The sequence below is a fragment of the Schistocerca nitens genome, chromosome 1 (assembly GCF_023898315.1).
Source record: "Schistocerca nitens isolate TAMUIC-IGC-003100 chromosome 1, iqSchNite1.1, whole genome shotgun sequence".
Taxonomy (NCBI): Eukaryota; Metazoa; Arthropoda; class Insecta; order Orthoptera; family Acrididae; genus Schistocerca; species Schistocerca nitens.
In genome coordinates this window covers 295,530,016-295,542,231 of record NC_064614.1, presented here as the reverse complement: position 1 = coordinate 295,542,231, position 12,216 = coordinate 295,530,016, and the positions used below count along the sequence as shown (strand labels likewise).

Here is a 12,216-nt window from a genome sequence, read left to right as displayed (position 1 = left end):
TGTCATTTTTGGGTATATGGAATGAAAACTGAGTCTAATCTAATCTAAACTTTGACCCTGTACTGTAGGATAGCAGTTCTTCCGATAGTTGTCGAAATGGTCGCTAGGCCCATTGATATGCAAAACAGTTGATCTCTTTTCTCTGAGGTCAATATAACCCGAAATATGGCCCCCTGAAAAATATTGGTACCATGCACTGACGTGTATGAACTGTTTGCATTTTTGAATATCTGTTTCATGTTTAATAAGGAATTATATTTACTCTATGGTTCGTCCAAATGAGTATTTTGTATGTATATCGAATATTCCCTGGATTTTTTTATGTTTAAATAATGCCAGACCTTCTCTAAAATAACAGTAAAACTGGGCCAGTATGTCAGGAGATACGGCCCCATCACACATCTTTCACCGGGCACAGTCCTGGCTCTCAGCAGCCATTACTACAATACATGGATCTCCAGGTCACTGTCTTGTACGGGCCTTTTGCATTTATGTTCAGCGTTTAGTAAGAAATTATATTTATTCTGTATTTCGTCCCAGTAAGTGATTCTTGCGTATATTCAATATTCCCCGAACTGCGTTACGCTCTAATGGTGTCAGACTTCTTTGAAATAACAATAGAATTGGTTTGCTATATTTAGAGATAAGGTCTGAACACACATCTTGCTCCAGACCCAGTCCTGTCTCCCAGCGGCCAGCGGCCCTGACTAACACAGCGATCTACGGGTCAAATAAAAAAAAAAAAACAAGTTTTTTTCCCCATATTATGTTGTGGACCATTTACAACGGATAAGCAAACAAAAACAGTAACATAGCCTACAATGTAGTAGCATGGCGGTATTCGTTATTACAATGATTCCACAAAGCAAGAATGTTAAATATTTATCGAATTCCTGACTCTTTTAATATTCTGATATTTTGTGCTTATTTAATTTTATCTGCAAAAAGGGAAAATTACCAGAACTCACTGTAAAGCCCGGTCCACACGCAACGATCTGTCTGCGCAGACATCGGTGCAGATGTCTGTACATGCAAAAGATCGCTGCAAATGTGGTGTGTTCACACGACACAAACCCCAATCTACTACTCGCCCGCCATCTGTCGGTGTAGAAAAGAAATATCAGTGGCAAGCGACTACGCTCCCCGTAAACGTCAAACATTTAATTCAGTTATTTTGAAATATAGAAATGGAGGAAGTTCTGTTGTGGTCTGTGTTCGCAACTTGTGTTGCAAAAAACATTCAGACCAACCGCAGGAAACAGAGAAAGCGGGCAAAATGGTGTAGACAGTGGCTGCTAAAGCGAAAGCAGTTTTCTCACGTAAATTTACTGAGAGAGTTGCAGGACGAACCTAAATACTGGCGAAATTATTTGCGGATGGATGTCGAAACTTATAATTATCTCTTAAAGCTCGTAACCCTTCATATTATGAGAAAAATAATTGTATGGGAAGGGCAATTTCTCCTCATGAACGGCTGGCGGTAACATTGACACTCCAATTTCATCTTCAATTGTACTCCTGCTTGGTCTTGGTGTTTCTTGATCACTAAGAAAGCCAAGCAGATCAAAATACCATAATGTTGGCTGGTATACTTGATCTACTCCTACACCAGATCTAGATTTCTGAACTTTGGATAACTCAATTAGAGCATTGTATGCTGCAGTCTTTTTGTCTCGGTCACTATATTCTTTACTTTTAATCTTCCACAAACATGGGTACATGGGTGGTTTCTACATATTTCAATGAATTCACTTACAAACTCTCGAGAACACTGACGAGTATCAGCCAATTTAATGCCCGGTGCGCACAAATACAAACACTAGATGAGCAAACAGCTGTTTCGCGCCAGATTTGCGGCGATCTCCTGTCCACACGCTCCAACTTGCCTGCGCAGATGTGGTTTGAACCCACAGATTTGAGAGGTTTCGCTCAAAAGGTGCGTTTACACTGCGATTTGTATCGGCACATGTATGAGATACATGTATATGCGACTTTGCGACATGTATCGCGACTTGTATGAGTTGACAAGTATCAATCTCATACATGTATGAGCGTGCGTTTACACTGGTTGATATGAATCACTGTGCGATAGCTTCCGACGACGATTTGGAAGATTTTACATTTTTATGTGCTGATACACTTGCTCTTTTGGAAGATGATAGGAAGAAAAGGCGGAGGAAGCGTAGATGGTGGCACAGAGAGTTTCTCGCGAATTAACGCTAGAAAATGGCGCATATTTCAGAAATTATGTTAGGATGAGTATGGAGGATTTCCGCGGTTTGTTATCACTTGTGGCTCCTCTTGTGTCCAAAACCAACACAAACTTTCGGGAAGCGATTCCACCAGAGGATCAGTTGGCAGTAACACTCCGTTTTTTAGCCACTGGGGATTCCTCGTAAAACGAAGATTTCATGACAAAACATTTGCATTGTCGCGCGATTGCTAATGCCAACGTCCCACACACGATTGTCGGCATCCGTTGTCAACATTATCACGCGAGGCCGCCGGAATAATAGCAGAACATTGATATACGTGCCAGATGCATGAAAAAATTATATAATGTATTACATACTCTGATATATATATATAAAACTTTTACCTTCACTTCTTGGGATAAAACTTGCACAATGGCCTCGCAAACACGAAGAATAATGTTGCATATGGCACTTTTTAATATTCTATGCAGATACATTAACGTCGAAACGACAGTCGGCACCTTCAAAACTGAAACAGCCGCCAAAGAGCCTGGTACTACGCATGCGCTAATCGTCGAAATAAGCGGCAGTCGACAAGACGACAGGAAATGATAGTACTGCGCATGCGCGAGTTCTTCAAATGTCGCTCATACATGTCGCGTATATGGCCAAAAAGCGATATACAAAATGTATACGCGACATGTATGAGCTCGAGGGTCCGCATACAAGTTCCGTGAATTTTTGTATGAGGTGATGTATCGCGACATGTCAAATTGACATGTCGCTCATACATGTCGCGATACATGTATCCCAGTGTAAACGTACCTAAACCTCCAACTCCAACTTCCAGGTTTGTACACACCTCAGGTTGGTGCAAATCTTCTGTCCACACGCAACGATCTGTCTGCGCAGATGTGATGTTTGCGCAGACAGATCGTAACGTGTGGACGGGCCTTAATACCAAAGATATAGAGATTCTACCTCTTTGGTAAGTAGCGTGCATTGTGTGTTGTTTTTAGTGTCAGTTCGGCGTGCAAAGAAATTCAGGTGGACGAGACGCTGAAGTATTGTCACACAGTGGTTAATGGAAGCGGCAATATAAATGAGGAGCAATGGCAAAAGTGTCGGGGAACGTGGTGTGTAATATATAATTGTGTATTGAAAGGATTTGTTTATTTCATTCCTTACCATATTCTTGAAGATGATGATTTCTCATTTATTTTGTTTTAGGCAGCTGATGAACTGCTAAAGGGAGCTGGAATATTATCGCGTCCAGCGGAAGAATTTGAGAACGATGTAAGATATTTCGAAAATATTTGTCGTCTGCACGACGCGGGTTTATAATGCTTCATGTTTTTGTTGGAGAGCTTGTCCAAGAAAAAGTTACTTTTTGTCATTAAACTACATTAAAATTCTGCAGATCACTGTGTTGTGTGAAGTACACCCGTATGATGAAGCTGTCGACCGCACGTGCAGCCATCGCATACTAAATGTGTTGAAACGTGCTGCTAAAATAAGAACCATGTATTTGCGTATACGGTTCGTTGACGGTCATTTGTGAAATTTGCCCAGGATTTCAAGGCTAGGTTCATTGGTACTTATCAGATGAATGTTTGTAATACTGAATAGATATAAGGCCTTTGCATAATTAATTGACCTGCTCCCAGTGCTAGATGTCAGGTTGTTCTCTGCAACAATTCTCACTTCAACTGTATACACATCGAAACTTTGCAGCAATGTGGACTACATCGCTCAGTGTTTAGTAACAGCAACTCATAGAAGCATGACCAGGGTGTAGCAACACCTCTGAATTCTAAAGTACATGCCATGGTTCCTTCAGAAGAAGAGTTGAACTGTACAATTTTTGTGATGTGTGTTCATTAGATACCTGACGTGCGTCATTCGGTTACCTCAAGGGGTGATAAAGTTGTAAAATTGTTGTTTCTTTATAATGTTTTGGATTTTAGGTTGTGGTGATGTACTGATCTGTAACATAGACAGGTGTTACTTTGGTTGAGAATTGTTGAGGTGGCATGAAAGGGGTCAGGAAACTACACACTCCGGGATTATGCAGATTGTTTGTTTTTTCCGAGAGAAGTTGAACTCCATAAATAACTATCAGAGAAAACAATTACTGACTCGGCAAACACAGAATTACCAATAATTCGAGTTGTACTATTAATCACATGGGAGAATATGAAGATAGTGCATTTCTCAGATCAGTGCATATGCTTACTAGCATGTTATTGAACAAATACACTCCATGTCAGAAATAAGTTTTTAAAATCAAAAACAAGTTTTTTAATCAGTCAATAGCTATAGCTTTTTAATTGGGGAAGTGAATCATTGTAACAACTGCTTTGACCTCTTAGACCCACAGTAGGCTTTAGTTTTACTACCGTTACTTTGAGCTTCAATAATTGGTGTAACACAATTTTGTAGTGCTGTGTTGAATGATATAAGGCAGTTACAAAATCATCTGACAAGTAAAGACCAATGGGAAATACTTTTTCGTTCACTGAGAAAGCTTAAGTGTGTTCAAAAGTATACATTGTCCAGGTTGTCACACTACAGTGATTCAATGGTGTTCTTTACAGAATGAATATACATTACCATCTGTCTTTCATCTTCACACTACTACAGGAAGTGTACTGTGATACTGTTTGTAGTTTATTGAAATAGCTCTTCAAATCAGCACTCTAAACACGGTTAATTTTGACCCCCAGATTTACCTCAAATTGCTTGCAGATTTGAAGATGGTGGTAACAACTGGCCAGCTGTTATACTGACTACATGTTAAGGATGGATTTAAGCAAAGAGATTACTGTAATGACAGTCATCAACCTGACAGCTTCATGTGAAACTGTTGACCATCAAAAGCTGCTGATTATAGGCCAATGATGTGATGAGCGGGAACTGTCTGATATAATTGGTTGGAACCATTCTCAACAGTAGGAGATCCCGTATAGTCAGTCTCTATGGGAGAGCAGATGGGTAGAGGAATCAGAAGAATGACGTAGCACAAAAGGAAGCATCCTGATGCAGATACTGTACAATATGTATGTAAAGGAAAAGTCGGCATCAAATTGCACCAGGCAATTCATTTACCCCAACAATACAGTAATAGCAACCTAAGGTTAGAGTGCCTCAGAAGTAGAAGAGAAACTGACACAATTCTTGAAAACAAACACACACACACACACACACACAGTATTAAGATACCAAGTGAAAGTGTGTGCTCTTTAAGTCATTGAACTCATATTTAGCTTGACAACGGCTCAAATCTCTGTCCATCCATCCACATTTAGATTTTCTGTAGTTTCCATAAATCACTTAATCCTGGTTTGGCTTCTTCAAAAGAGCTCGACCAGCTTCTGTCTCCAATCCAAGCTTATGCTTTCTTTAATGGCCTTGATGTTGACACTAAACCTTAATACCCCTCTTGTCTATTAAGATGCCAACTGTCTGAAATCAAACCTCAGCCAGATGCAGTCAGCATTTTCCACTCCAATAACAGCATGGTGAGAAGCTAATGAGGTGAAAGACTCCAGCACTGCTCACAGCTTAAATATCTAGGTTAGAACTTGGATCTCACAATGATATGTAAACAGAGCTACATAAACACCAAAGCCAAGATATACCAGGAACAGTACCTGTGTGTAGCACATCTCCAAATGCAAAGAAGGCAGACACTGCATTGAGTGAGTCAGTGTGGATTGCGATGGGATAAGAAGCCAGAAGTAGTACAGAATTTCTATTCACACATTGACATTTCACTCCCTTCACACCCAACAGGACATGGTGTCAGTGGTGAGAGGATAAAATTGGAAGCCAAACTTGAATGCACAGATCTCAGCCCATTGATAAGACACCTCCAATCCAGGAAAAGCTTCATTCGGAGAATGCAGGTCCTCGTGCTTGCCTATCGGAAGCACATAGAGGAAAAATGGATGGCAGAACTGGAGATATGCCCCAAGAGTAGAGCCTGCCTCTGGCAGTGAGATCTCTTACCCTGTCTGGTGAAGGATAAAAGTGGGAGTGCTGTGTTGTAAGGCCAACATGCAGAAGGGAGACTTGTCCCAGATAAATCAGATATTCTACATGAATGTGGCAAGGTACAGTGTATGGTCCACTTTCTTATAGATGAATCTTGCACACAGAAGTGCTTTTTGAAGTTAACAGCAAGGCCATTTCAGTCAGTTTTTTTGGAAGCAACTGAATTAAGTGCATACAAGAAAGAAAGTAAAATAAGAAAAACAAAGAAATTGCAGCCGAATCCAGGCAGAAAATGAATAGGCTTTTTAGTGTTGGTAAAAAATTGACAAATTAATGTCAGTGGTCACAGTCGGTAGACTAAAACACAGATCATTTGAAGGAAATATCACCTATTTCTGTGTTTCAACATGTGAATCCAGAAAACTGGCCATATTAAGTAGAAGGTCATGGATAGTGTTGTTAGTCTCCCCTTCCATGTTAGTTACTATAGGAAGGTAACTCTGGCAGTGGCAAATTAGCATTTGTAACTACTGAGTTGGGACATTAAGTACTTACAACCCTTTTCGATGACATGATGTAGGTATTGGTGGACTGCTTTCATTTCGTATCATCTAACCACATTCAGAGTATCTGTGTTCTTTTTGGGAAGAAAATATGAATATAGAAACTTTTTCAATTCTACTAACCAGGAGTCCTATTGTTTGTGGTTGACAAGAAAATGTCCAACACCAGGTAGGTTGTACAATGTTCTCTAATAAAAAAATCTAATAAGTAAAATTTTATTACAAATCAATATTAGGGCATTATGATGTTCCTACTAAAACCAGGAAAATTACTAATCCTCAAACTAAAGACTAGAGATCAGTGTTGCAAAGACTGTTGTTAGTATTTCTTATGTATTTATTTTTATTTCTTAAAATAAGCTTTTATTCACCTCGCCTCTCTGACGCTCATTAAAAAATATTGGTCCAGGCAGTCATTTTTGTGCCACCATAAAGCAATTTAAGTAATCCAGTTGTTACATAATACACTTTAAATCTGGTACATTAGGCTCTTGCATCATAATTTCCTCTACACATTTTGGAATACAACCTGATTGTTACAGTCATTCATTTTGCTTTAGTTATTTATCTAAACTTCAACTGTATTCTGGATTGATGTTCACAGAAGAACTGGCTGGAGACGATAGTTCTGTGCATCAATTCTGCTGCCTTTTCTTTATATATAGTTATGATGGATGCTCTTTTTAAATCACTGGGAATAGTTTTCTACTTAAAAGCTCTGTGCCAATAGCCCAAAGATGTTAGGCTATCAGATACTCACAACAGTTGCTTTTTTGCCGTCAAAAACTTCAAAAACAGAGGTAATAAAATAGTGCAAAGTACCTAGCGTTGCCAAAATTTATGCTGTTGCTGCTGCCATTATTACTGCTGCTGATGCTGGAGAAAAATTTGCTGTTGTCACAAGCACCACAGCTTTCACTGGTTGGTGTTGACTTAAGAAGAGCAGCACATTTCATTACAAGTTTACTTAGTAAGCACAAAAACATCATGGGGATGATCTCTCAACTCCAGTGGCTGCTGCTGAAAGAGATCCATTAAGCATTATGTGTAGTTTACTGTTAAAATTCCAAGAGCATATATTCCTAGAAGAGTCGCTGAATATATTGCTTCCTCATATGTATATATTATAAAAAGACAATGAAGATAAAATTAGAGAGATTCAAGCCCACACACAGTTTTACCTGCAGTCTTCCTTACTGTGAACCTTTCATAACTAGAACGTGAAAGGAGAGAAAGTGACGGTGTTACTCAAAGTTCCCACGAACACAAACAAGGGAACTTGCGAAGTGTAGGTGTAGAAACTTGGTCAACGAATCTTTTTTTAGTTTAGTGGTTTTGGAAATTAATGTGCCACTTAACCCCAATGTAATTTCAATTTCAGAATTTATATACGAATCTTAGTTTGTATTAATGGTTTTTGTAAATGCTTAGGGCAGCCTGTGCATTATATATATCTAGCAAAATGGCACTCCCAGTAAACACTTTAAAAAAAAAAAAAAAACTGTAGTACACAAAGATAGCTAAGAAATGAATGAGTACTGTAAGAGTAAAGATTCACACCTAAAAATATTTCATTCGTGATTTCCTGCAATACTTTTCATAAGGATCACAAGTAGTCAGGCAGCACGACTGTACCCATTTGCCTTGATAATGCTTTTCCATTTGAGAAATAGCCTGGTGGAACTGTTCTCCATGTGCCTAGTTTATCCTAACAGGAGCCCAATTGATTATTCACAAAATTTAGTTTAAGTGACATTTTACACCCCCTAAGGCAGTATGATCTCAGTAGTTGGTAGTTCGCTGCCCCATGGTTTCCTTAAAAGTTCTTGCAGACACTTGTGAAAGACAGCCATTTCATTCTTGCAACATTACTCAACAAATCAAGAAAATGTTCATCAGACTTTAATTCTCTATATTGTGATCCTGGTAACATTCCTTCTTTATTTATGATTCACTGATCCTTGGAAACTTCTCTCATGAATCTATGTGAAATTTAGTCCACAGCTTTCACATAGGTTTCAATGAGACCCAGTTTAATGTGGATACACATTTTTGGGATCAACAATATATGTGTGCACCACATTCTTCTGCCCAGAGAATAGGTAAGTCTGAACAGGGCATATTTCTCTCTAATGGAGTTTTTTAGTGACTGTGCTGTCCAACTCTCATAGAAATTTGCAGTTTTTTGTATGTGCAAGCTGCATTCCTAGAAGAATTGGAAGTGTTTGAGATCTCCACATGTAAACGTTTACATTTCTCATGCTGGGTAAGTGAGACTAGCAGTTTAAAGTTCTCATATGCCTCTTCAGATTAACTGCATGAGCAGTTGGAACAGAGCGAAATTTGTTCCCATTGTGGAGAATTACTGCATTCAGGCCAACTTTTTTGGAATCGATGAACAGGCTCCTTTCCTGTAGACTTAAGTTATGGCTGAGTCTCTCCATAGCAGACTCTATATCGTTATGAAAAACCAAATTGTTTTCCCTGGGGAAATTCTCAGAAAAACTGAGTGGTGGTTATGATCAACACTCAGAGGTGGTTCTTTCCTTGCAATCAAGAAGCCAAAAGCTTAAGCTTCTGCTCTGACAAATTGAAATTACAAACAAAATTATGGAGATCCCCTTTGGACAAAAAGTGTAACCCATTTGACTCACAGTTGCCACCTCCTGTGGTTTTGTCACTCTATTTGTCTTCACTCATTGTCACGTTCTTTGGAGGCATTAGTATCAGCAGTTCTTCAGTGTGACGTAAAGGCTTATGGCACATGCTAAATTTTTTGCACTTCATTTTACAGGTCCACTTTGATTACATAATTTGTTACAGTTCACTCTGACGTGTTTCGGCTACTGACATCTTCAGATCATTCGGATGTAGTATCAACGTCAAACTAAACATGTAGGTACATGGTAAGCTGAGCACTAGTGAACAGGGTTCGACAAGAGGTTCGCAAACTTACACAACTTATTGGCCGAACTGCCTGTTTATGAGCTAAAAATATGCTTTGAGAATGGGCAGAGTTACCCCAGAATATAATACCATTCGACCTAAGCAAATGAAAATAAGAAAAGTAGACTAATTTTCATGTAGAACGATCGCTTACTTCAGATATTGTTGGAATAATAAAAGTGGCAGCATTAAGTTTCTGAACAAGATCCTGGATGTGGGCTTCCCATGACTGTTTACTACCTATCTGAACACCTATAAATTTGAATTGTTCAGTTTCACTAATAATAGGACCATTTTGCTAAATTAAAACATCGGGTTTTGTTGAATTGCGTCTTTTTGTGATTTGGTGTTAATTTATTTTCTACAAGCCAAGAACTTATGTCATGAACTGCACTGTTTGAAACGGAGCCAATGTTGCACCCAACATCCTTTACTACCAAGCTAGTGCCATCAGCAAACATAGATATTTTAGAATTACCTGTAATACTAGAGGGCATTTCATTTATATAAATAAGGAACAGGAGTGGCCCCAACACTGCCCCCCCCCCCCCCCCGCCCCACTCAGACCCCACATCACAGCTATTTTCATCACTGTGAATAATGACCTTTTGCTGCCTGTTGTTAAAGTAAGAGGTGAACCAATTGTGAGCTACTCCCTGTATTCCATAATGGTCCAACTTCTGGAGCAATATTTTGGAAGCAACACAAACTAACACCTTAGTTAAATAAAATAAATAAATAATATGCCTAGCATTCGAAACCTTTTGTTTAATCCATCGAGTACCTCACAGAGAAGAGGATATAGCATTTTCAGTTGTTAAACCACTTCTAAAGCCAAATTGTACATTTGATAGCAAATTATGTGATATAAAGTGATCAATCATCCTTATATACACAGTCTTTTCAATAACTATAGCAAACACTGATGGCATAGAAATAGGCATAGAATATGTTGAGTGTCTCCATTCTAAGACTCATTGCCTTATGATGGTGAGCAAAAAAGGAATGCTGGGACCACTACATTTCTTCCCTGGGCATGCATGCTTGCCGGCCGGTGTGGCCATGCGGTTCTTGGCGCTTCAGTCTGGAACCGCGTGACCGCTACGGTCGCAGGTTCGAATCCTGCCTCGGGCATGGACGTGTGTGCTGTCCTTAGGTTAGTTAGGTTTAAGTAGTTCTAAGTTCTAGGGGACTGATGACCACAGATGTTAAGTCCCATAGTGCTCAGAGCCATTTGATGTCTGCTTCTTCATCGCAGGTTTGGTCCAAGCTCTGTAGCCACCTGGGCCACTAGTGACAGTAAACTGTCTAGGGTCATAACCTCTGAAGTGCACTGTGTATTGATCCATTGGTCCTTGCAGTACACCTCACGCCACACTTTGTGATGGCATCTGCGTCTTCTTCCTATCCTGCTGTCTTTCTCCAGCAGAAATGCCAAGTTGAACAGATCTCCCTCTGTTTCAGCCCCCACCAAGCTGAACCCTGTAATGAACCCTTCACTAAATGGGAATTCTTGCAGGCTCTTACTTCTCCACATGACACAGCCCCAGACCCGGATACCATCCACAACCAGATGATTCAACATTTGGATGTTACCCAGAGGCAATATCTGCTCAGGGTCTTTAACTGCATTTGGCTCACAGGTACTTTCCTGGCAAGGCAGTGTTGTTGTCCCCGTTCTTAAGCCCGGGAAGAACATGTCATCTCTCGACAGCTACCACCCAATTAGCCTAACGAATGTACTTTGTAAACTGCTAGAGAGGATGGTTAGTTTCCAATTATATTGGGTACTCAAACCTTGGGTCCTTTTGCCAGGACGGTTCCTTTGAAAGGGCAGGGCAGACTTACTTCCCCACCTGTCCCGAAAACAGTGGGACCGATGACCTCGCTGTTTGGTTCCCTCTCAGGAATCAACCAATCAGTGATCCTCCTTCCCCCCATGGACTATTATTCTCTTCTGTTATCTCATAGCCAACTGCTGGTTCATAAACTACTTCAGAAATGTAAATATTAAGGATTTCTGTGTAGTTTGCAGCACACTGATGCTCATGTTCTATTGGAATTTGGTGCACCTCTGGCTCACTAGGTCTCTACTGGTTGCTGACACATGTGCCCCTGGATCCAACAAAAACTTACACTTCATCTCCCTTACACACTGTTGCTCATTATACCTCTGCATGTGTACTTGTTGCATCTAATTTCAACAGGAATGGCTTCCAGTGGTCTTCAGGTTCCCTCTTGTATTTAATGTTTGCTTCCTTCCTCTCTGTATAATCTTGACAGCGTTGTTGCTGCACGTGCTTTGTACACCCACATCTCATTCACAGAGAATATGCCACACCCCTTGACAAATCGATCTATTCACATTCCATCGTAATCTAAGAGCTGAATGGAGGTCCTTAGTACTCATGTGCACACCCTTGACATATCCAGTAACAAGCCTCTTAAGAATCTTTGAGTTCCCTTTGCTTGGCGTCCTGCTGCAAAATTCCATTTACTTGTTTACTCAATCCAGC

General features: G+C 39.9%; 1 protein-coding gene across 1 annotated transcript in view; it reads left to right on the top strand.

The window, feature by feature from the left end:
* Positions 1-3,184: 3,184 nt before the first annotated feature.
* Positions 3,185-12,216, top strand: part of LOC126235507 (protein PBDC1) — a 77,225-nt gene continuing 68,193 nt past the window's right edge. Inside the window, exons 1-2 of the mRNA XM_049944228.1 lie at positions 3,185-3,331; positions 3,426-3,491. Coding sequence (XP_049800185.1) covers positions 3,308-3,331; positions 3,426-3,491 — 90 coding nt within the window. The 5' untranslated portion in view covers positions 3,185-3,307. The remainder of the gene's footprint in view (positions 3,332-3,425; positions 3,492-12,216) is intronic.